This window comes from Dromaius novaehollandiae, chromosome 16, assembly GCF_036370855.1.
Source record: "Dromaius novaehollandiae isolate bDroNov1 chromosome 16, bDroNov1.hap1, whole genome shotgun sequence".
In the NCBI taxonomy this organism is placed as follows: Eukaryota; Metazoa; Chordata; class Aves; order Casuariiformes; family Dromaiidae; genus Dromaius; species Dromaius novaehollandiae.
Genome location: NC_088113.1, coordinates 6838049 through 6862312, shown reverse-complemented (window position 1 = coordinate 6862312; position 24264 = coordinate 6838049). Strand labels below are relative to the sequence as shown.

Below are 24264 nucleotides of genomic sequence, written 5' to 3'. Positions count from 1 at the left end.
GTCATTCAATTCCTGATTAGACAATTATATGCAAATATACTCCAAATGCTGACTGAGAATTTAACTCTTTTCTCTGACTGTAAGATTGTATACAGGATGACCAGAACACTGATGCTTGCACATAAAAAACTCAGACTGGCAATATTAGCTCCTATGAGTCTTTTCTCTTCTTCCCAGCTTCCCAGGTACTTTCCTGATGAAATACCCACAGCTGTTCAAAAGATTTCCACTTAACTAAGAACTTCAAGGCTCTGAAGTATCAGTTTTTCTTACTGCAAGGAGTGACTGGAGGCAGTATGAACAAACTTCGGACAACTTCTCTAATTTTAAACTTTTTTCGGATTTCCTGCTTGTGAATAAGAGTAAGCAACCAGCATTGCTGGTGAATGACACAGAATTCTTTCTAAGGAGACTATCCTGATAAGAAATAGCAGAACAAACCCAGAAAGTCAAAATGGCCTCTCATCAGTGGGACTGAGAGTAATGGGACAGTTCCTTTAAAGTCAGAAATTTCTACTTCTCCCTATAATACGCAGCACAGAAAAAGCAAGAGGAACTCTAGCGCTACACCATCTCCGGTGTGGGAGGGGTGGAGAACCCCACAAGCTGCAGGAGGAACAAGATTAATTGCTGGGTAAAGTGCAAAGAACGCACAGCAAAATGCCAGGGAAAGAGTCCAACTATCCAGTTCCAACTGATGTGAAAGATACCACATGCAAAGATGACGTGCATGGACTGCAATCTGAGATTCCAGCAGCACAGCTCAGAACTCAGTACCCAAGTGCTCTCTGATAAGATCAAACGTTCTTAATCGCCGTTAAAACTTTGTCTGGGCTTAACTCTGCATTTGTTAATCATATCTACACTTTTTGGGTTGGGGCAGGCTCCATCTCCATTCTCATTTCTATACTAACAGGTCTTCCCCTCCCTTCCTCAAACTCTGAGCTGTCACTTGCCCCGATCTGCAGAAAACTTTCGGAACTCAAATTCTGAAAGACTGAAGCAAACACTTCCTTGCTCTCATCTTCTCGTAACTGCTTTCAAAAGTTTTTTTCTCTCTCTTGATTTAACATGTGCCTTTGGTTTCATCACTAGCTCTAGTCTGTGGTTCTTAGTCTGTATTTATGAGGCTACCCTGTCTCTGAGTGTTTCCATTGTGGTGGGCGTGGTATTTGCCAACACAAAGATTTTTGGTTCTGTCGAGGGATTCAAATCCAATTAAATTCTATGGAGCTGTCTTTCTTTGCAACCATTTTGGCTTTAAATCGGCATCTTGTGATTTCTGCAATAGCAGCTAGTTAATAGTTTTCATATATAAGCAAAGTTAATTCCTTTCTTGCTCTTTAAGCAGACACTAGTGAACAGTCACCCAAATTAGCACTGGGCCTTTGCTGGCTCCCTTCCCTTCTCCAATGTTTATTTATTTTTTGTCTCACCCAAGTGAGACAAGTCCAATCCAACACCAATTTCTCAGAACTTTTCTTCACTTACTGAATGGCTCTGGATAAAACCTCTGGATTTAAGACACTATCCAAAAAGAAGGAGAGGCTGTAGAAGTTCAGCTGGAAATGGCACCAAGTAAAACAAAGGGTCTACCTAACCAATGACTGTAGGGATTACAAACTGCCATGCCTTACTTGCATTAGAAAGAGAAGAGAAAGGAGTAAGTGCCAATTACCAGCAAAACTAAAGACGTATCAAAATTTCCCTACCACCTAGTTAACTGAACTGGTACAAAGAGCAAGACATCACACAGTCATTTCTCAGAAGTTTGCCTTAACAATTCCAAATTTTGAATCACAAATCAAGAAACGTTGGGGATGGCATGTTATGGCTCTCCTGAACATGTTATACTCTGAAACAACAAGGCACGTACTAGCTCAACTCCAAGCACAGAGCTTTCAAACTACCTAATACATAGACCAAAAAGCTCTGTACTAATGCCAATTTTACATTCACAGTTTACTTAATGCTGTTCACCAGTCGAGCCTAACCAGATTATTAGTCATCTCCCCCTCCTCCAATTGTGCTATTGAAGCTGTGTCAGCATGGTTTTGCTGGAAGGGCAAATACTTTTGAGAGGATTAAACTACAGAGCTAAAATGTGTCATCAAACCCATTCAACGTAGAGCAGACACAGTGGTTTTCTCTTTAAAGTCTCTCAAGTCTCTCTCACTGCTCACTATAGGAGAGCATTTTAACATAGTGTTTTCTGAGAAACTGTTCTTTCAAAAAGCAAAAATATGAACTCAGGTTCCCAAGCATCCTTTATACCACTAAGGGATTCGTTCTGTGATAGGCTTTACAACTAAGATGCATCATTTGCGATTTTTTTTAATTCAAGTTTGTTGTTGCATTAAGCTAAGAGTAGAACCCCTTTAGGAAAAAAACTGAGTTTCCATTCTCAATATTTTTCATGACCTCTTTTCAAGTATATATTCAAATGTTCTGAAAGTTTAAGAAAAAAAAAAAAAAGAAAGGCACAGGATTATGGTTCTCAAGGAAGATGCAAGCACATGTTCCCTCTACCAACTTTAAATAAAACCAAAGCCCTTCCATATCCTTGCCTTCAAACCTTTTAGCCTGCACCTTTAGAACAAGAAACTGTAATATTTGTGCAATTAAATATTTACTTCCTAAGTTATTACTATTCCCAGGAAAATTAGTCTTTGACACACCGGCAGAATGATTATTCAGTGTTTTGGGGTGTGCCCAGTCATCCCAGTTAATTTTTACATTTTCTTTTTCAGTCACTAACAAATGTGCATCAGTCCGGCTAAGCTCTCTTTCCTCATACAACTTTTCACAAAAAAGCCTACAACCAAGGCAAAAGCCCCCATAATTATCATTTTAACACAATAGCAGATTACAAAAATAAAAGTACAACACTACAAAGTGATTCTGAAAAGTGTTGTAAGGGAGAAGCAGTGAAGTGCTACTTTGCAACTGTGGGATAGTGTTGCCAGTTATTAACTGAGTCTTTTACATATAGCTTTGAATAAGAAGCTCTGAATAAGAATAATATCACCATGTACAGGTGATATTTAGCTGGGGAGAAGTCCACATAGGAACATCTCCCCCCAGCCCTCTCTCCCTGTAAGGGAGACCTGAGCTGCTAGATCCCTCAAGTGTGAAGCAACTTTCTCATTACTACTACTTCTCCATTCCCAACAAGTTTGGATTGAGCCTGTCATCCTTTCTCCTACCAATCTAAAAGCAGAGCTTCATCCACAACTGAGACACATGGCATCCCAGGACACAACCTACATTAGCTTCTACCCAGGTCCCTAATCTGCATCGCCAAAGCTCTGCTGGCTGACAACCATCCAGGCAGGCTTCTCCAGGACTGGAGCTGCTGATCGTTCTGCCCCCTCTGAAAACTCGGACATTCACTGTGATCCTGACAACTGGACTCTCGTAGTCACGAGAGTCTCTCTGATAAGCTGGTTGTGTCAGAGACAAACTCAATTACAAATTCCCTTTTCAGGTTACACTTTGAAATCTTCTATCATGTCAACTAGTTTTCAGGGTTACAAACAGCCAAATGTTCTAGCACTCGAGCATTTTGCTTTGTGTTTCCTTTTTAGTGGCTAACCATCCCCATGATTTCCAAACAACTGCTCTACCCACTAGCACTGGAGGAAGAGCTAGTCTATCAAGATAAAGACTAGGTCTCAAGAAAATCCAGTGTTTCTGAGAGCAGAACAACTCCAAAGCAGATCACACTAGTAGTTCTTCAGCATCAAGGAAACCACAACAGAATTTATAGGATAGGCTCCTGATGCTTGTTTTGGCAATATTAAGCTCAGAGAAAGAGAAACTCACTAATACATAAATTTATATTAACTCAGTGATTACTCTTTTCTCAGAACTGCCTAAAAAGTTTCCTTTACTATTCATTTTGAAGAAAAGTAAAATTTGTAGAGATATCTCAGAAAAATCAGAGATAAGAAGCCATCACATCCGCAACAGTTTTTTTCCAATTCACCTTTAGTCAAGCAAAAGAAAGACTACTGAAGTCTAGCACTAGCACTTTTTAGTGCTTGACAGAGCTCTGATACTATTTAGCTGTCCTCTACTGAAGAGGCGTCAGCCTGCTAAGACCAATACAATTAGGGCTATTAAAGTGGATTGTATTCACATGAATGTTTTTTGTTTTAAGGAGAAAACAATATCGCTTAGAAAATAAAATATTTCCTAAAAGCTAGAAGGAAAACTATTATGAACTACTGATAATCCGTAATGCTAAGATCTGGAAATTTGGATGTCTGAGGCAGAAAACACTTTCCTTTCACGGAGAGGTTTTTCACGGTAGACATGGACTATACCGCTCAGGGAAGCATTTATTCCTAGGAATAACAGACCATGAAATACAGCTGGAAAAAAATGGATTTTTTTTTTTCATTCTGATTGTTTCAACTAAGCCTTGGCAATCTTGTGAGAGTGAGAGACCAGTGCTGACAATCTGCTCTTGGGACCACACCAGAATCGAAACACTAGTTTGCCAACAAATCACTGGCTAATCCATTATTACAATTCTATCTACAAGTATTCACACAATTACACCTAAGTATCTTCTGGTTTCACACTATATACATACTAACAGTTGGCTTGCACCAGATGAAGAGTGTGCCCTCTTGCTAAGAGGATGAAATCCTGTTTTGAGCTTATTCAGCTGCATCAGAATGTTTCTTTGCCTTCATGGAACTGCAGAATAAACCCCATCAAGTCTTATTTACAAGGTCTGTGAACAAAACTGTGCCAGGAAAGGGAATACAGACCAGCCAGTTTGCAAGCAGTATCTTTCATTATTACAAAATGTGTGTCACTTCTGGAAAGTTGCTGTGCTTCTAGTATACCAATATCCCAAAACGCCTTTTCACATGATCTGTACTCAGTACTAGGGTAAACCTTGATACGAGGTTGCGTAATCTGATACTAATGGTTGATGCTTGCATACAGGGTAGCAGCTGATGCTAACAACAGAGCTAAAATGGATATATTAATAGATAATGGAGATATCTATTAACATCTATTTTACCTATCAATCTTGTAATTATTAATGATAAGGCAAACAGAACAACTGGCAAAACAGCTGTGGCTGCTGCTAGGTGAGTACAGCAAGAACCCACGACAAACATCCAGATTTTAGAGATCTAGCTAGCCTCAACACTGCCAGATATTCAGCAGGCTGTTGTCGTCAAAAATATTTTTATATGTCCTGCTAAGATCAGACAAGTGAACTTTCAGACACAGATCTGTGATTCAAGAATGAGCCCCTGCTTTCCTTAATACAAAAAAGGATTTTGAGATCATCTAGAAAAAAGTGATTAGAACTTCATTTAATAACAAATACCACAGTTGCCCACAGAAGAGTACTAGCTGTCTGCCAGAGATCGGATACTGAAGTACAGTGACAATACCATGGAATAACACTACTCAGATGGCACACACCATAATTCAGAGAGATTTGGAAAGGCTCTTCTTTGCTAACACCTTGAAAAGGGCTTCTTCTCTTCGTAGGATGTCAGAGATGGAGTCCATGTGGCACTTAACCCAAAATTTCCTTACAAAGAACAGGAAGAAAGAGCTGGGAGAACACTCCTCTGACTTGTTCTGCCAGACGCCAAGACAGCAGCTTGGAAAGTCGATTTGCTCTCAGGTGTTTCGGGAGTAAAATGAGTTGAGCCTCTTAAGGGCAACCATGCTGCTACTGAGCAGTCAACTGCAGGAAAATTAAGAGCCATTCTGATAAAAATAGAAATTAAATAAAAAGTATCCAGAACTGCCCTGGACTTCTTTAAAATTACATCATAGTCCTTTATATTTTGATCTTTTACAATTAAAAACAAAAGAAAACCACTTCAAGGTAAAAGTACACGAATATATTTCAAAACAGTGAATGTTGCTCCCTGTAAACTTTTCACTGAACTTATTTAAAGAATAAGACAAATCACAGCTTCTAAAACACACTATTCACTCTAGTAACATTTATCAACTTCTGGACAGGATGGTTCAGTGCACTTATTTGCTTCAATGTTTCATATACCCCATATCCAAGTACAGAGACTCACAAATGCATGCTGAAGTCCAGTGCAGAATTCCCAAATACCCTTAATCTGCTACTAAGTTCTCTTACAAATTTGCTACTAAGTACTCTTTTACAAACTTCAAAACCAGCCAAGGAGTTACTTTTTTCCTCAGTGCAAGTAATTTAATGACATGTTCCTATGCACTTACCAAGCACTGGGAAGTCTAGGTGTCCAAGCTTTAAATCTTTCCTTGCAGCATACTGGTATTGAAATACACTAAACAAAACAAACAAACCCAAACCCTAAACAGAGGCATTAAGCAGGATGTAATGGGCAGAAGTTTCCTTGGTTACTGCACAAGTACAGTCATTTTCTTCTTCAGCTGTTTCAAATAAGCCATAAAAGCTTCAAATAAAAATACAGTATCACTGCACTTCTCAAGCAAACCAAAGCCCACAGTCTAGGTCTCATCCTAATAGATCACACTGGTGCACAGTCTATTGTTACAGGCTTTTCTGACTTAACTCACTACAGTTACAGGGGAAAGCGGAGGCAAATGCATGGAGGTGGACAGAGGAGTTAGTGAAACAAGGTACCATTGTGTCTACATGCCCTATGAAATACACTCCTAAAACAATTCTACAGAAATAGCTTATTATAAAATAGACAACATCAGGGTTAAGGTCATGCAGATGATTTGCTTTTTTTTTTTTTTTTAATTATTTTTAAGTAAGAACTAAACTGGTATTTGACTGAGCAGTACGATCTCCTGCTCTTTTACCTACCTAATCTACAGAATTATATACATTTATTTGGGTGAACATGTCTTCTCTTAGTAATTGCTCCAAATCCTTGTGAATCAAGGAAAATACTCTGTTGCTTGCACTAATGAAAAATCACTGCAGAAACCTCAGAGAAATCCTGTTTGTTATTCTTTCTCAACCCTTCAAAGATACTTCAGCTCAACAAATCACTGTCCAAATGCAAGTCCTTTATCCCCTCTCTAGCTTTCAAGTCTTTGCACCATTTCATGTTTAATTTGTAAAATAAGTGCCACTTATTCTTCATAAAAAGTAATTAGCAGTCAGGCATCCACGAGCAGCTTCTCAAAAAGCCAACACAGGCACACACTACAGGCAAGAATCTAGGTTAAGAAGTCGATTTCATTTCTCAGTATTTCCCAACATCATCAGCTGGGAAAGATGACGATTTTGGATGGAGCTGGAACAGTTTCATGGAAAACCACCAGCAGAAAACCTACTCCATTTTAGAGCTAAAGGTTTTCTGAGCCCTAATGCTGTGAGGTTGCATTTGTCAATCAAGTATGCTTAAATTTTGATGCTGGGTTCAGTTCCAGTTCCAGGTGGAGCTTCCTTTCTTTGCAGGAGAGAGAGTCCACAGTCCATACCACCAGCCAAAGCACTGCAGGACAGCTCTTCTACTGCGTGGCAAACGCTTGCCCTGCTCCATAGTCTTTCTACAGAGAGACGGACAACAGGAAAGGGGAGAAGCGAGCACGAAGGCACAAAGGCGTCCTCCTTCTCCCGGGAGGCTGCAGGCCCATCGCTGCAGCGCCTGGACCGAAACCGGGCTGGCAGGGAGCGGAGAAGAACGGGGAGCTCGGGGAGCGCTCAGGTCCAGAGCGAGAGGCCGCCTTGCCAGCTGCTGCCACGAAACACAGGCTCGGCGGCAGGCACCGCTCGGGCGGGCGGGCTCCGCCGGAGCTCCGGGAGAGGCCCGGCAGCCCCAAGCCGCGGCTGCAGCCCAGCCCCGCGCACGCCGGGAACACCCGCTCGCAATCCCGCCGGAGCGGGCCGGGCTGCGAGGCGGCCCCGCAGGCCCGCCCCCAGGACGGCGGCAGGCGGGGGGGTAGGCCTCGGCCGGGCCCGTCTCCGGAGCCCGGGTCAGGGCCCTGCCCGCGCCATGAGGGCACCGGCCCGGCGCCCCCACCCTTCTCTGCCCCCGGCCCCGGCGCGGCCTCCCCCGGCGCGGCCCCGGCCCGCCCCCTCTCGGCGCGGCGCCTATACCTGAGCCCCCCGTGTGAGGCCCCGGCCGCTGAGCTGCCCGTGCCGGAGCTGCGCCAGGATGTTGGTGGCCGCCCTGCGGGCTCCGCGCCGGCCGCCACCGCCGCCAGGCCCGTGTCCCCCCGCCGCCGCCGCCATGGCCGCTCCTGCCGCTGGACGGAGACAAACAGGAAGCGCCCCCTCCCCCCGGCGCCTTCGACGGAGCGGCGCGAGGGCCTCGCCGCAGCGCCCCCCGCCGGGCCCCGCGCGCGCTGCGCCGCCCGCCCGCCCGGGGGCCGCTGGGAAGCGTAGCCCAGCCGCCGGGCGCCACGCATACGCAGTCGCAGAGCGCACCACCGCGGCGGGGGGTGGGGGTGGCTCCAGCGCGCGGAGCATGGCGGGAAGGAGGGGGACGGCGCCGAGGCCTGCAGCGGCGGGAGCGCCCGGGCCCGGCGATGCCCGGGGGTGCCGCCACGTAGCAGAGCTGCCTTCACGCAAGGCTGCGGCCTGATTCAGGCTGTGCCACGCTCCTGCCCCTCCTCCCGTGACCGCTGGCCTCGCAGCAGCGCCAGCAGGACATGTGTGCCTTCACCTCGGATAGCTTGGTTCAAAGCCCAGCATCTTAAAAAGCAGATGGCCAGCCGAGGCAAGGGCATACATTCCCTTCTGCCACCTGTGCCGCAGGAGCGGGGCCACAGCCACTTGTCTCAGCCTGAGACAGAAGCTGTCAAGGGATGCCAGATAACCCCCTGCACCGCCTCCTGGGGTTTAGCTGTCGCTATGACTTCACTGGCCTGAATTCTCCAGTAGTCTTCTAAACTTAGCAAATACACCTCTCCTCCTCCCCAGGCCTAACAGGATTTATTACACTCAGCATTAAGCTCAAATGACATTTAGTAAAGCTGGGGGCACTACTCGGTGTGGATGTTGTTCTTACAAATCAAGTATCAGGCAACCTTGGGGTAAAACATCCTGCCGCACAGGGCTGTACACCTAGCTGAGTCCATCAGTCTCGCAGCCTTCAGAGGACCATCGCAGGCACCAAACCACCACACCATGAATAATATTAGGGAACTCCCTTTGTTGATAACTTGTTTATTCTGCTAAAGTAATGCGTCTGACCTCAAAAGACATTCCCTGTCTTGTGACTTGTGGGCTGCCTATCAGACCTCCTCCTTACATCTTCTGTGCAACACCCAGAACAATCGGGACGGATGGAAATCAACACCCATTTCACCACAGCAGCCCAAAACACTGTAAATCTGTTACTTCAGCTGGAATCCTAGAACAATTAGCTGCACTTCATAAGTGTCCTGCCTTGATAAATTTTTTTATTACATAATCTAAGACCCTTATTATGCAGGCACATGGACAATAGTCATTATTAATAAGTCAAACGAGTGGAAACAGCCTGCTCACATTAAAATGATATATTTCCTTTAAAATATCAACATGTGCTTTACTAGTGCTGGCTGAGGTAAGCAGTTCAAGAACTTGTGGGCAAAACTAAAATTCATAGTGCAGCATCTAAAAAGCTTCTTGAATCAAACAGAATAAACTATGAAAGTACAATTCACGTCTGTGTGAAGAGGCTAGACCACAGGATAGGCTTTCATGACAAAACTGCATCTGCCTGTGGAAAAAAGGGAAAAAGGTAGATTTATGCAACCTACCAATGCAGGTGCTATTCTCCGCACCACAGCAAGACATCACAAATACCCCACAGGGTTAAAGAACCCAAGCCAAAGGAGGCACACAGCATGCTGTGAGGGTAAACATGACACACACATCCTTGGAGAGGAGTTCTTGAGCACATGGGTGGCAGCTCCACAGGAGCTGAGAGGTGATGATGGCTCCCAAAGACCGAAAACTATCACTGGTGGCTGCCCTTCTCCCTTACTTGCTACAGCCTCATCTAGATATTTAAAACTGCTGTCATCTGCCCAACAGAGCAGCTCAGCTGTAGTTTGTGGTGAGACAGCAAGGAATGCAGCATAAGACCTGGATACCAAAATCATGACAGTTCTGAATGCAGACCTTAGTTTATATTCTGTTCTACTTGTCTTTGCTGTACAAAGAACAATAGACAGGAACTATTAGAGACACTAGAGATTAACATCTCACTTAGGAGCACTGCCTAACCATTTGTATCCCTCACATGTCAGGTGATAGGATCCAGGAGATGTATTTAGAAGTTTCACAGTGTCACATCTTATGTCAGTACTCACCATAATGAGTAATGCAGGGGCCTGCTGTTGATAACTTATTTGTAAAAATCGCGATCTTCTAATGGATGACTTGCTGCTCACAGAAGATTAAATACTGCATTTGAAGAAAGGCAAACATGGCAATCTCCACTTAATACAATCACACTGCCTCAGAGATGCAAAAGGCTGCTCTCAGTCCACTTTCTTGCTGCTCCCCTCCCCTCCCAAGCTTTTTTGCCAAAGGTATGTTTTCGCCAGGAATTCATGTGAAGGTCTTACTCATTTTCCTGTATCTTCTCCTTGGCTAGCTCTACTAAAATAGTCATTCACAAGATGTGGCTAGATTGATGCAAGGTCAGATGAACATCTACAGCCTCTCCAAGCCACTCCAAGTCTAAACAATTACCTTTGAAATATGCAAAAAAAAATCTGGCCTCAAGTTACCTTCCCCCCTCCCCACACACACTGCTGACAGCAGAGAAAAGATAAAACAATTAAGGGTGGCTTCAACAACAAATGCTAAATTTGGTTTCTGTGCTATCTTTCACAACTCTACCAACTCTGCAATTTGCTTCAAGCCTTTGACAGATGTCACAAGTATGTACTGTAGGTGGGACCTTTTGAGTTCTGATCTGCCTCATTTGGAAACCATCCAAAATTGCCACTACCCATCTGTGTTTCACATACATCTCATTTTGGATTCCTGACAAAACTCCTCCACATTCTGTTAACATGACCAAGTGCTCACCATATTGCTTGACTGGAGCTCTCCCTCCAGCTGGAATATGCCAAAATAGACTCACCATCTCTTCCCACAGATGTCCTTCATTGTGAGGCTCCTGGGAGAAGAGGCAGTAGAAGACAATAAATTTTAAATTTATTTTCTCAACTGATTCATATTAGTGATTCTGGATTCATTAAGTTCTCACTAAGAGCAAAATCTCTTAACTTTGACATATATGGAATGGAATCCGATCTCTAATGGGACAGACAGGCACCATCATTTCATCCTACCATTCCTTAGAAAGGGCTTCTCAAACATCTGTCCTTCATCATGCTGTCTATGAAATAACGTAACTTGTACAAAGGTCACTAGGGTTTAAGAGTGCTGTTTGCCCTCTGGCAGCAAGCCTAAGTCACAGTGCTTTCCATAAAAAAGTTTACTAAGGATCCTAAGAAATTACATCAATGATCTTTTTGTTAAAGCAAGTCTTCGTAAGCTGGCAGTCGCTCTCAAATATTGTAGCAGGCCAAGAATAACAGTTGTCAAGACGACCTTAATTTGACTCGCCCCATAACACCTACCACGATCCAGTCTAATCACTCACAGTAGACCAGTAGCTGTGGACAAACACCTTTTTTAAGCTCCAACAGAGCTGAGGAAAGATCTTACTGCCTAAGGCTACTACCCCTCAGTTCTGCTACCGGAGCCACTTACATGAGGGTACCAAAATGCTTTGGTTAGCAGAGATCTACTGTGTCGGCAATCTGCAGCCTATCCCACAAGCCCTTTGTTTCCCTCTACTGCATGGGTGAGGCAATGCTGATTACCCAGACGAAGCTGTTGGTGAATACCCATATTTTGTTGTTCTACAAAGTGGACAATGAATAGCATGTGAGGTATGAAAAGCTGGAAAAACAAACAAACAAAAATACCTTATGGTTATAATGAGGAGTCACTAGCAAAAACTCCTGCTTTTTCTAATAATGCTTCAGTTCTAGGAGACTCCACTCAATACCTGCCTGCAACAGTTGCATCAAGATACTCAGATACTCAAGATATTCACAACAGATAGTGCAAGACAAGGCTGCAATGCTCACAGAGCCGTATACTAGATGCCAGACTGACATCATGGTAGCAAGCAAAAAAGACAGGAGGACTATAGCATTAGATGCAAACCCAAATCAGTGTTAGATGGCACCCAAAATAGTGTTAGATGAAAGCCAAACCACTAACATACTTGGGCTGCCAGTGGTGCACTTTAAAGTCACTAGAGAACAGCTCTGTTAGATACAGCAATAAGGCAGCAGTGGCTGGCCACACATGGGGAGACAAGACTCTTCTGGCTGATTTTAGCTAGTAATCTATATATAAGCTTCTAAATAGGCCTATAGACACCATCTTACTGGTGTCCAAATGTACACTTCAAACTGCCAATTTGGAGCCTCTGCCACTGATTATGACTTTCTTGTGCTTGTTCCAGACTGCTCACCTTTCAGCAGGCTTGAAGAAGGAAGTCAATCATTTTTCTGCCTTAAAACAAAAACAAAAGTCTTCTTAGTACCAATTCTGTAAACACTACTGATTTCTCCCCTTCTAGTCATTGCATGCACCTGTTGAAAACAGACAGTAATAAGAATACATACAAAGCTTTGTATTTGTCAAGTCAACTGAACACCACCAAAATGTTTCATTAACAGAGGTACAAATACAACATTTTACTTGTTGAGGAAAAAAAAAGAAACATAGCTTGGTTTCCATTAGAAGAAAGATCCTAAGGAGATCTCCCACTTTCTGCTGCAGCAAGCAGCTTATAAACTGTAGTTCAGCTGTCTTCTTCAGTAAGGAAGAGTGGCATTTCAGTCTGAAGCAAGTCCCTTTCCAACCTAGCCTTATGCATGCCACACTGAACAGCTCAGGCAGTCCATCCTGAGGGCCAGCTTTACTGACTGGAGTGGCTGATGTAGAGTTATGCAAGTGAGGCCTTAATGGGAAGTTTAGGAGAGGAAGGAAAGAGGAAATTTCACAGGAGAGGCATGTCAGATTCTGAGAGAAGAAACAGCTCCACCGCAGGGATTGAACAATCAAACTTTTGCTAGTCCATGCTCCACCTCAGTTTCCAGATGACACTACCTGGACACTTACCAAACCAATTTTGGGCAGATGGTATTGACCCACACTGATTCTACATACAAAGGAACTGAGCAATGCTCTACGTCACAAGTCCTTTCCTTCCCCCATGCCACCCCTTGATGCTTGACAGACACCCTGCCCCATACTAGATCTTCGAATCTCAGCCTGCATCTCATGAATCAAAACCATTTTCTTGACTGATCATAAATCTCTCAGGCTAACCACGTATTCATACAGAGGCCAACAACAAAGGTGGAGGATGTCACAGAGGAGACCTGTAGTCTCAGAAGTGAAACTAGAGCTAGCAATCCAATGCCTTTTCCCTATAGGCAGGGAACAGCTAAGGTTCACTTTTATGGAGCAAAGCAAGCTGTGGACTGTGCATAAGCCTGGAAAATTTCAAAACAGACTCACAATGAAATAAAGATGGTACATCCCAAACTGTAGACTTTTCTTTTTCTTTCTGAACACATATTTGCTTTTTAAGCAAACAACTGGTTTGAGATTAGCAACTTACAGCAATAACAGCTGATCATCTGAATCATGTTTTATGAACTGGCAGTAGTAGACTGAGAGAAGTAGAATGAGAGGCTGTTTTAATTCATAACAGAATTCACATTGTGAGGTACGACTTTTTCCATTATGAAACCATAAAAATATATTCCCAGAGTCTAAATCAAGTTCAATAATTTAAACTGATAATAAGAACAGAATCAGGTGTTGTCTAGGAAGACCTGTCCCAATACTGCAAGTTTGGAGTTAAAAGATTGACTAGGGCAACTCAGGAGGGAGTGTGCCTTCTTAGAGTTTCTTTTCTCTCCGCCACTCCCTGAAGAGGCATCTACAGTGTCTTGCATGCTTTCCCCTTCACCATGGTCTGAAGCTCTTTTTAAAGTGAATTTTTTGTTTCTCTTCAATGAGTAAAATTCTCGCATCAAGTCTTCTACCTCCCACTGCTCTTCCTTCCACTTCCTACAGCAATGCAGTGCAGCAGGGTCTATAGGATGAGCTTCAGTGTTAAAGACGTATCCTCCAGCATTCAAGATGCATTCCCCGTATGGTGTGAACACCACATCAAAGACTGACCCATCATTGTGAATGAAGTTGTCTGGGTCAAACAGCAGATACAAGTATTTCACTGTTTCAGCCAAAAAGAAGGATTCCATGCGATTATCCAGTCTGTGATCTCTCAAGTCTTTGATCTGCAAGAGAAGAAATCCAGTGGATTACACTTATACCGAATTAAGGCATAAGTAGTCATGAACTTTGGGGGAAAGTAAAACCATCTTGCAATTCATATAATTTAAACAGCAGAATATGACAGCAATCCATCCCATATTTTAAATGATTGTACGCAAGCATTTCAACTACTTCTCAGATGCTTTGAATTAGCATGGACTAATGACAAGGAACAGGAAACTAACAATCAGGAGAAACGCATTTCCTACATGGGTAAGGAGTGGAAGAGTGAGTAATCTTCCCATCATTTCCCCACCTTAAAAAAACATTCCAAGGCTCTTACCTACTTCCCCAATCACAAGGCCTAATTCCCAATATTTATAAGCAGGTTTTTTGTATAACAGAGCTTGATAGCAAATTTGAAATCTTTTAACAACAGATTTTGGGGAAGTTACTCGCTGCAATTCTCTTGGTTTTGATCAGATTTTCAAGGCACAAAGGGAAAGCAGAATTGCACAACTGACAGGCAGAAAACACCTCCATTTCTAAAGAGCATATGAACCTTCCTGCAAACTTGGAACGTCTAGCATCTACCAAGATACAACATGCTGAAGAAACTTCCGACGCTTTCCCACGTTTTGGACTCCGGTGCATCTGCTAATGACAGAATTTGACCCAGTTTTCAGGCTAAGAGGGAAGTTACTCCCAGAAACATGACCAGCATTACCAGATCAGCTTTACAGAGAAATACAAGGTGTTTATTTGAAAAAGAAGTCATGTTTCAACCTAAGATATATATCAACTCAATAGCAAAACATCATTCATGAGAAGGCTTTCCAGCTAAAAACTGGATTTTAGCAGCCAGACTTACTGTTGCAAATCCACAGTCCACCTTGCTGATTTTCTCAATAGACTCCACTGCGTCTCTTCCCAATTCTAAGAGGGTGGGGTCTCGTGTAGCGCGGTACAGATACATTGCACTCTCAATCAGCTCTGCAAAAATGCAGTTGCAAGCATAAAAATCAGGACAAGACGTTCCTTTTACCAATTTAACAATATTATTTTAAGACGGTCAGGTAAGTGGCCTGTTTTGTACTTCCTCAAGTAGAGGAAGTACAGAGATACCTTTTTTACTGAGGACTTGCTACAAAGGAAGCTCACTAACTAGATTCCATTAATTCAGGTAAGACTGAAAAATAGTCCCTTCCCACATTCAGGGAGGAGAAGGGGAGAGAGAGAGGAAAGGATTTAAAATTGTTTAAGGAGAAAAAGAAAAAAAAAAAAAAGGTACTTCTAGACAGAACTACATACAAAAGATTCAATCCCCCAAATAACATTTTTTAATAGTACTGTAAGCCACTGAAACAGGGGTATCTAAAACACCGCAAAAACCAGGCATTATGGAATTACTCTATGTGGAAAACATATGCACTATATTTTCCTTACTCACTAAACAAACAAGTTTTTTTGATGATATAATACATTTTAAAGATAATGCTAGTGAGAATTTTTGGTAGAAGTGTCCGGTGTGGATGTCACCTGAACATTCAAACTGAAAGGAACTCAATTTATGTTCATTTACAAATATAATCAATTGTGAAATAAATAAAAAAAATAAAACTGACAGAGTTGTAAACAGGAAAAACATAAATCATTCCATTGCAGTATCACAGACAACATATAATCCTCTCATCAGTTGAACTCCAGTAGTGTTACTAGAATTAGTTTATTTGAGGAACTTCAATCAACAGAGCTGGAGCAGTCTATTCATATTCACTTTTACTTCCTAAATTTAAAGGATACAAGCAATCACATTAACACTTTGCACTGACTTAGATTCTCTAACATGGGATGTTTTGAATTCAAACACTTAAACATATCAAATGAGCCTAATGAGCCCAATTCACCAACAGGCCCCCTTTATAATAGCAACACTATGGTTTGGATCCTTTATAAGGTAGCCCCACCTTCTGGAATGGCAGATACCAAAATGTGTGATTTTTGAGCACAGAAATCACTGATAAGATGCATGCAAGAACAAAGTCAAAGCAAAACTTGGAAGGGACCTTTGGAGGGTAGGTATTATGAACATTTGATCTCACTACCAGAACAAAAGCAGACCTTCGCACGCTTCTTATTTTATTTCTGCTTACCAGGCCTGAGCGGATATCCTTCTCTCTTCTCCACTGTATAGCCCTGGGGGATGTTGTAGAACTCGGGCAGTCCACCAAACTGCTTCCAAACAGTGTAATAGTTGAGGAAGGTTCGCATGGCATTATCTACATCTCCAATTAGGCTCTGAGAGAGTAGAAACAGTTAGCACAGCAACATTCAGCTGGAGCAGAAACAGCATAGGAATTGACTGAATAACACTCCTACAGTCAAAGCAAGAGATGGTGACAGAAATGGGTTGTTCAGAAAGTCTGAATCGCATAACTAATATTTAGACAGGATGCCTTAAGAATAGGTAGGACTGAAGAGAAGTTAGCTGCTGCTTTTCTGTTGGATCACATTCTGCATGCCTGAAATAATATGAAGTCTCTTTGCTACTCCAACAGAACTGCCCTCCTATCATGCTTAACAAGAGACATTTCTATAAAACACAGCTGAAATCAACATCTGCTCTTCCACAGGCTCAGACTAACCAGAAGTAGTGAGGGTTATATTTTTAAGTGTTCTGTATTAAAGATGGATCCAAGACTGATGAACAAAATTACCGTATGCTATTGGCATGACAGCTCTTACCTGTAGGCCTGGCCAGTAGGCCTCCAGAGACTGAAAAACAGGCATGGACACTGTTCCCTTGTACATCTGAACCCAGAGGTACCAGTCATCAAACTTTGTGTAATTTTTTATAGCTTTGTTATATTCTATGAAGAAACACAGAAGAGTAGGTAATCCAGTATCTTATCCTCCTACAGTCCCACATGCAAAGTTTTTACAGGTGCAGTCAAGGATGTGTTCTTGGGACCCATCACAAGAAAATGAACTACTCACCTAGGAACATGGACATCAGCTCCTTGTCCTGCAGCAGAATGGCTCCTTTAACAAGGTATTCAAAGTAGGAGTCCACTCCAGCCCCAATGCCAGCATCTTGAGCTACCCATTTGGCAGTTATCACATCAATGTGGTTACCAACCTGGAAGAAGTCAGGGAAGGAGAAAAGAGGGAATCAGAGTAGAATCAAAGATCATCTACTAAACATTAAAAAAAGAAAAAACCCCTCGGCCTGCTTTCAGAACAATATATTCACATGTTCATACCGAATACCATTTTCTCTGCTATAAGACGACATATTTATCAACATCAGAGTAGTATCATAGAGATTTTATGCTTTCAATATAAATGCTACACTGGTCAAACATTTTGTTTAGGACTTTCATAGATTACGATTCCACAAGTAGAACTTTGTTGGGTTTCTTCTCACATAAAAAAAGGCAACAGAGTAGAGCAATTAAATTTTAAATGAAAACTAAATTAATTTTTAAATTCTTCAGACACAAGGAAAAAATTGTGCAGTACCTGGCTTCTATGCTGTGGCATAATGGAGCGGGGAAACAGTTTTGCAGAGATTTAGATTTTTGCTATAGTTTTTTAAAATATGCCACACGATTGCTTCCTAAACACTAGCCATGTATGAACTGGGCATTTAAACATCAGATGCTTCTAGTGTTCTGCATGAAACAGAAGTGTCAATGGAAAACACGCAAAGCAGTGCCATATTTTATTCCATGTCAGCATCCTCCAAACTTAAGGCTTTCTTTTTGTTTTTATGTATCAGTCCATTTGGGTTTTTTACTTCTTTGGATTAGGTCAAACTTCAGCATTAAAAACAGCATTTCAAGAAGAAAAAGATGAAAAGATGCCTATGGCCAGGCAGTGAGTCAGAAAGAACAGAGAGCAACAGACAGTACCTCCAGTGGATCGGGACTTGAAGAGGAATAAGGGCCAAAACGAAATGCCATTATACCACTGTAAAAATCCACATCTTGAATATTATTTATCTGGTCCTAATCCCCATTTTACAAAAAGATAGGGCAGGATGAAGAGGTACAGATAAAAAGAAGGATGGCAAGGATGGTCAGAGGGATAAAAGAGCTGCCATTCTAATATTTAGATGCATCTTCCAAACCTAGGACTCTTAAGATTGGAAACAGACCCAGCTGATGGAGAATATAATAAACAATCATGACTGGCTTGCAAAGATGAAAAACAGGTACTCTGTTCTCTCCAGTACAAGAATCAGGGGCATAAAGCAAAAATAACAAATCCAAAAGCAAACAAAAGGAGACACTTCTTCATATAGCAGAAGAATAAATCTTTGCTGTTTCACAGGTGCAACACTCATAGTTTACACAGGATCAAAAAGCAACTAGAAAAATTAAATGAAGAAAAATTGATCAGAACACAGTGAAAATGCAGACACCATTTCTAGCTCTAGATAGCCCCAAAACGTCAAAGCTGTAGAGACTGGGAATATCCCTGTGCTCTTGTTCTCTTCTTTAGGCCATTGTGAGGCCAGACATTAGATGAACCTTTTATTTAATCTGGTGCAGCTGCCATTAGAAAAACTGCAATATCTAGTACAAGGCATTTGTCTCCCAACCACATCTGCTATGGAGCAGAACAATTGCATAATGTTGGATTGTGGCACTAAAGGCAGAGATGTGGATGCTGAAGGTGTTCAGCAACAATGTCAAGCACACTACTTTCAGCACAATTTTTAGCACTGTAATTATTTATCTAGTACTATGTTCATTCTGCTTATACTTTTTTACACTTAAACTGCATCCCACATAACTATACAGAAAGCAAGCAAGCAAATTCAAAGTTTGTTTCCTCGCTCACCAGTCCAATATCTGAGCGATTTTTCCACAGTGCCTTCAGGGCCTTCCTGGCAACATCCTCAAACACCGGATCACCAGTAAGGTGGCTTAAAGTGGCAAATTCCACTATAAATGTACCAATTCCAGCAGTACAGGTAACTGGGGTCTCGCCAGGGTTTACTCCATGCAGCAAGTTCACTGTTCCATAAGGCATCCCAGTTGGGGTCTGAAAAGCTGAAACATAATGTTTCTGGTTCAAATGAGAGTGCTCACTGTGGGTCTTCTGACAGCGTTCAACACATTGTTGAGCAAATCTGTACCTCACATTTCACTGCACATACAGCAGCAAGAGATGGGCCTGGAGCAATCCCAGTAATTGTGAAGAACAAAATGAAAGTGTAGCGTGATCCAGCAAGGGGACAGAGAAGAGGTACTACAAACTACACGTGGAGTACTGAACGGTTACTGCAGATCTCTCACCTTCCCCAGAACAGCAGACTGCATCCCTGCTTTGTTTGCTGCACAAGCAGGGCAGTCAAGAAACTAGACACAACTATACACACCTACTAGCAAGGTACAAACACCGAGTACATAATTGTCAAATGTTGCCCAGCATGCACACTGAACAATGAAAGTGTCGTGCTATTAGAGCACACACCCTAACAGGAGCTGACTTTTATTTATCCATATAAAACACAACTGCTCTCCACAAGCAATTAACATACTAACGTGCTTTGCACACACAACAGTTTGCAAGTGTATTTACAACTGGTATCATGCACTTACACAATGTTTTCCTGTAAGCTAAACTTTCTTTGAGCCCAGAGAACGTGGGACTCCTTTATGACTAAATATTAAGCAGTGTCATCTTTATCAGCCACACTAGTTGCCTCGGAAGCTACAACACACAACACAAAACAGCCAAGTTCTCACCAGGCAGGAGTTTGCGAGCTGCTTCCTCCGCCATCCTCAGGAGAGGTCCAGAGCACGGCCATCCCACTTCTACTTCAACACCAGCCTTCTTCGATAGCAAGTGAGCGGAGAGGAGACCACCCACCACTGGAAGGTGCACAATAAGAAGCCCATTAAAGGATGTGGGGAAGGAATAAAACCCGAAACTAGTGCTATTATCATGACACAGAGGCTGTGTTCATGGGGAATAAAGTGCTAGACTGTTAACGATAAGCCATCTCGCAATATGCCACAGAAGAGAAACAGTTTGGTTTTTGTCTGTTTGCAAAGGGTAGTCAGATAGATTTCTTTCATTACACTAGCACATCAGGTCCTACTTGCTGTGCTACCCTGCAGACAGCCAAAGAGCTAATGGCATAACAAATATGAACCTCTAAGAGAGAAACTGTGCTTCATTTCTTCCAGACAGCTTAAAACTATGTTTTTGTAAAGTAATACAGCATACCTGCTTAAATACCTAGGAAAAGAAGCATCTAGGTGATGGAGGCAAGAATTTCAGTGACTGACAGAGGCAGGGAGTTATTAGACCTTTTCACAGGCTAGTCTGCTGTCACATAACAGGTATAAGTTAAAATTTCATAAACATACAGAAATTACAGTGCTGCAGAAACCAGCTTGGCAATATTTGACAGGAGAAACAAAACAAGCATAACTAACAGTTATATTCCCTGCCCATGTCTTTTAGTTGGGCGGAAAAAAGACAGATTTCACTTTAAGTCACTAAAACATGACATTATTAATTGCTATTCCAAAACAGTACATTAAAAAAAACCAAAGTAAGTCATTTTGATGGACAACAGTAGATTCCATTTGTACCATCTCATTTCAATAGAAAGAATATTTAGTCTGAAGCTTAAAACCAGAAAAATGAAAGTGCCACGTCTTGTTCCATTTACACAGAGAAAGGAAGCGGAAAGGCAATGCGCAAAGAGAGAAAGGAAGTTACATTTGCTTTTTTTGTTGGTGTGTGCATGTCCTGTTACAACGCATTAGAAATTCATTCTGACTGCTGCTTCACATTGTGTCTGTGTACAACTCAGAAACTAGTATGCAAAGGAATTCCAGCATAAGCACCATGAAAAAAACCCACCTCACCTCGAATGTTAGTTTCAAAGACAGATGCATTGACATCAATATCAAAATCCACCCCTTCCTGCAGCACATTGACGACTCTCTGGAACTCTGAAACGTTTCCCAAGATCTGCAGTGGGAGCAGGATAACAGAGAACACAGCTCAGAGTTCAAAGGATGATGGCATGGAAAAACAAAGATGTGACTCAGCATTAGGTGGTAATTCTTGCTTTGTTTTAGCGTTTTGTGAGATTGTTATTCGCAGAAGATACTAAAAAGGCAAGTGTCTCATCTCATTTCAAACCCTTTTCTCCCCACATTTTAGGCATTCATCCCAGGGCTAGGAGGCGTCAGAGACAGGGAGCTCTGGCCACCAGCCTCTTGCTGCTGGTGTGAAGCAAAATGCAAAACCTCTTCAGTCAATTAATAATTGACTTTCAGCCACTAGAGCATAAAACACATGTGTTAGAACAGAGGTGGGTCGCGGCCTTGAGCTGTGCGACAGCCAGGCTGCAGCGAGCAGCGGCACACGGCGGGCCCGGGGGGTGCGGGCAGGTCGTACTCACTAGCAGGGTGTCCAGGGCGTCGATCAGCGTGAGGGAAAAGCTGTGCGGGGAGAGAAGGCGAGGTGAGGCGCGGCGCGGGCCGGGCCGCGGGCGGCCCAGCAGCGGCGGCGGCGGCGCCCCGGGCCCGGCCCCACGGCCCGGCCCGGCCCGGCGACCCGTCGGGGCGGCGAGTACCTGCCCCAGGTGTCCTGCCCGTCGCAGGTGAGCGGCCGCAGCTCGTCGTAGGGGAAGGCGCTCTCCAGGTAGTGCTCGTAGGCGTGGTAGAACATGGCGCGCACCCGCTCCCTGCGGCACAAGGCACAGCCCCGCTCAGCCCCGCGCCGCGCCGCGCCGCCGCCGGGCGCGCGCCGCCGCCGGGGCCGCCTCACCTGTAGGACGCCACGTCGAGCCCCCGGGAGGCCGCGCCGGGGCCCGGCGGGAGGCGCAGCGCCCAGAGGCACAGCAGGGAGCCCAGCGACCGCAGCATGGCACCGCGCCGCCACCCCACCCCGCCGCCGCCGCCTCACCGGCCGCCGCCCCGCCCCCGAGCGCCAGCCAATGGGAGCGGCGGAGGCGGCTGGCGCACGCGCACTCCGACGGGGCGCCCGCCGGAAGCGCCCGGCGCCGGGCGGCTCCTTCCGGGGCGGGTGGGCGCGGGGGCTTGGCGCAGCGCGGCGGCGGGCTGGGGTTGGGGCTGGGGCTGGGGCCGCGGTGCCGCGGCGGCTCGGGGGCGGCTCTGCCCTGCGGGGCGGGCCCGGCAGGTTCTGCCACGCAGCCTGGCCTGGCGGGGTGGGTCGCACCGTACCGCCTCTCTGGCCAGAGGGCTCTGCTGCCCTCTTTAACGTGGCAACGTTATAGATACATATATATATGTATATGTGTGTGTGTATATATATAGTATGGATGTATATGTATATACACACACACGTACATATAGGTATGTGCCCATGTGTATACATACATAGATAGATAGATGTATGTGTGTATATATATAGATGTGCAATAGCTGGCAGCTCATGTGATCGTTGTTGCTCTGCGGCGCTGCAGTGCGCCGGTGCTTGGTGGCAAGGTTACCAGAGTGGCTAAAGGGTGAGCTGCTCGTGTGAGTGAATCTGTCCGAAAAGTCGGTCGAGTCTTGCCGCTTGCTGTGTGTTTTGGAAGGAGCAACATGTCCCTGTGAACCCCCTGAGCTTAATAAGTTTGACTAGTGCTGCTTCCTGTGCAGCTGAATAGTCTCTTATTTAGACTTAGTGTGATAAAAGTCAGCAGAACAGGAATTTGTTGCCAATACTTTAGTATGGAGGAGGAGATTCCTGTATTACTCCTGTTGGAGGCTGTAACTTTGTCACGGTGAGGGGACAGGAGATCCCGTGAGGGAGAAGCGAGCATCCTGGATCCGTCACAAGGCAGTGAGAGCAGGCCCTGCCATGGCTGGGAACTGCAGCATGCTTGCGCACGGGAGCTGGAAGTGCTGGCAGCACTGGAGTTGTAACTCTCAGACCTGAAAATAAATATAACATGCTGTGCTATCAAAAAAGAACTTCAGTGAAAAGTTAATTCTTGATGTTACCACCTTCAGAAGCGAGCATGAGTTTCAGGACACCAAGCAGCTTATTTGTGATACTGATTCATAATTACAGTTCACTCCATTACTAATACTGTTTTGAAATTTGTTAGTGTATTATCCACAAAATGCTAGACATTGCACATTTTACTTAATAGAATGTATCCCCTTTCATGTATGAATTGAATCCTATTTTGACTGACACTGTATCTCATGCCATCTCTGTCTTCTTTCCAAACTCTGCGAAGAAAATCACTCTTCTCTGTCTGATTTTTGAAGGAAAGGTTTCATTTGCTGAGGATCCTCAGTTTTGCCTTCTTCCAGCCCGTTCCCAGAGAGCCTGTTCTCCCCCTGCTCTCTTCACAAGCACACCTGAGTGTTCCCAGACCTCCTTGTCAGGAGTTTGCATTCCAAGGACTGAGAGAGAGCACTGACACTTGCTCTTGTGAAGTCCCAAGATATCTTCTGGCTTCTATAGATATTAAGCAGCTTTGAGGGGATTAGAGTTTCTGAAGCCCAAAAGGATGCATGAACAGTGCTTTTTCCAGGCTGCTTTTCAAAAAGGAGCATCAGCATCAACATGGTGCTTCCCTCTAACTTCCTGAGCTGTAGAGCATTTATGTTGTAAAGGTCTTTCCACGGCAGCCGGTACCAGCACTGGTAGTGCTCTGAAGCACTTGGGCTCACAGCAGCCAATGTCTCTGAAAGAGAAAGCAGAATGGCAGGTAGTCCCATGGAGGAGTATCAGCGTTGCGGCTTATTCAGACTAAGGAAGGTTTCAAATAGTCTCGGTGTGATTACACCGAATTTTAGCACCTTGCCACTTCACTAGCAGGTTGCATGTTAGCCTCCTTTGACTTTTCGTTGCAGTGTGGTGTCTCTCTGCCCAAGCATCATGAAACCTTGATTGATCCACAGTAAATCCTTCACTTTCTCCCCCGTTCATGCCCTTAGGTAAGGAGCAAGTGGGGTGGGACCCTTGCAGAGAGAGTGATGACGAGAAGAGAGGTG

The 24264-nt window shown here is 43.9% G+C and overlaps 2 protein-coding genes across 3 annotated transcripts in view; both read right to left on the bottom strand.

Moving 5' to 3' along the window:
• Positions 1–13751, bottom strand: part of TRPC4AP (transient receptor potential cation channel subfamily C member 4 associated protein) — a 43087-nt gene extending 29336 nt beyond the window's left edge. The window contains exons 1-4 of one of the 2 annotated variants that reach the window (XM_026101142.2): positions 13614–13751; positions 12456–12576; positions 10991–11081; positions 10264–10357 (exon numbers count right to left, since the gene is read on the bottom strand). In XM_026101142.2, the coding sequence (XP_025956927.1) occupies positions 10264–10266 (3 nt within the window). In that variant the 5' untranslated portion in view covers positions 10267–10357; positions 10991–11081; positions 12456–12576; positions 13614–13751. Of the gene's footprint in view, positions 1–8059; positions 8337–10263; positions 10358–10990; positions 11082–12455; positions 12577–13613 lie in introns of those variants that run through there. The other variant, XM_026101141.2, reaches the window with a different exon arrangement.
• Positions 12603–22244, bottom strand: EDEM2 (ER degradation enhancing alpha-mannosidase like protein 2). The gene is made up of 11 exons (XM_064521390.1): positions 22079–22244; positions 21885–21995; positions 21711–21750; positions 21169–21274; positions 20035–20160; positions 19124–19335; positions 17273–17414; positions 17021–17145; positions 16429–16573; positions 15147–15268; positions 12603–14298 (listed from the first exon to the last, which is right to left on the bottom strand). The coding sequence occupies exons 1-11, from the start codon at positions 22174–22176 to the stop codon at positions 13810–13812; spliced, it is 1716 nt and encodes a 571-aa protein (XP_064377460.1). The 5' UTR covers positions 22177–22244; the 3' UTR covers positions 12603–13809.
• Positions 22245–24264: the final 2020 nt, after the last annotated feature.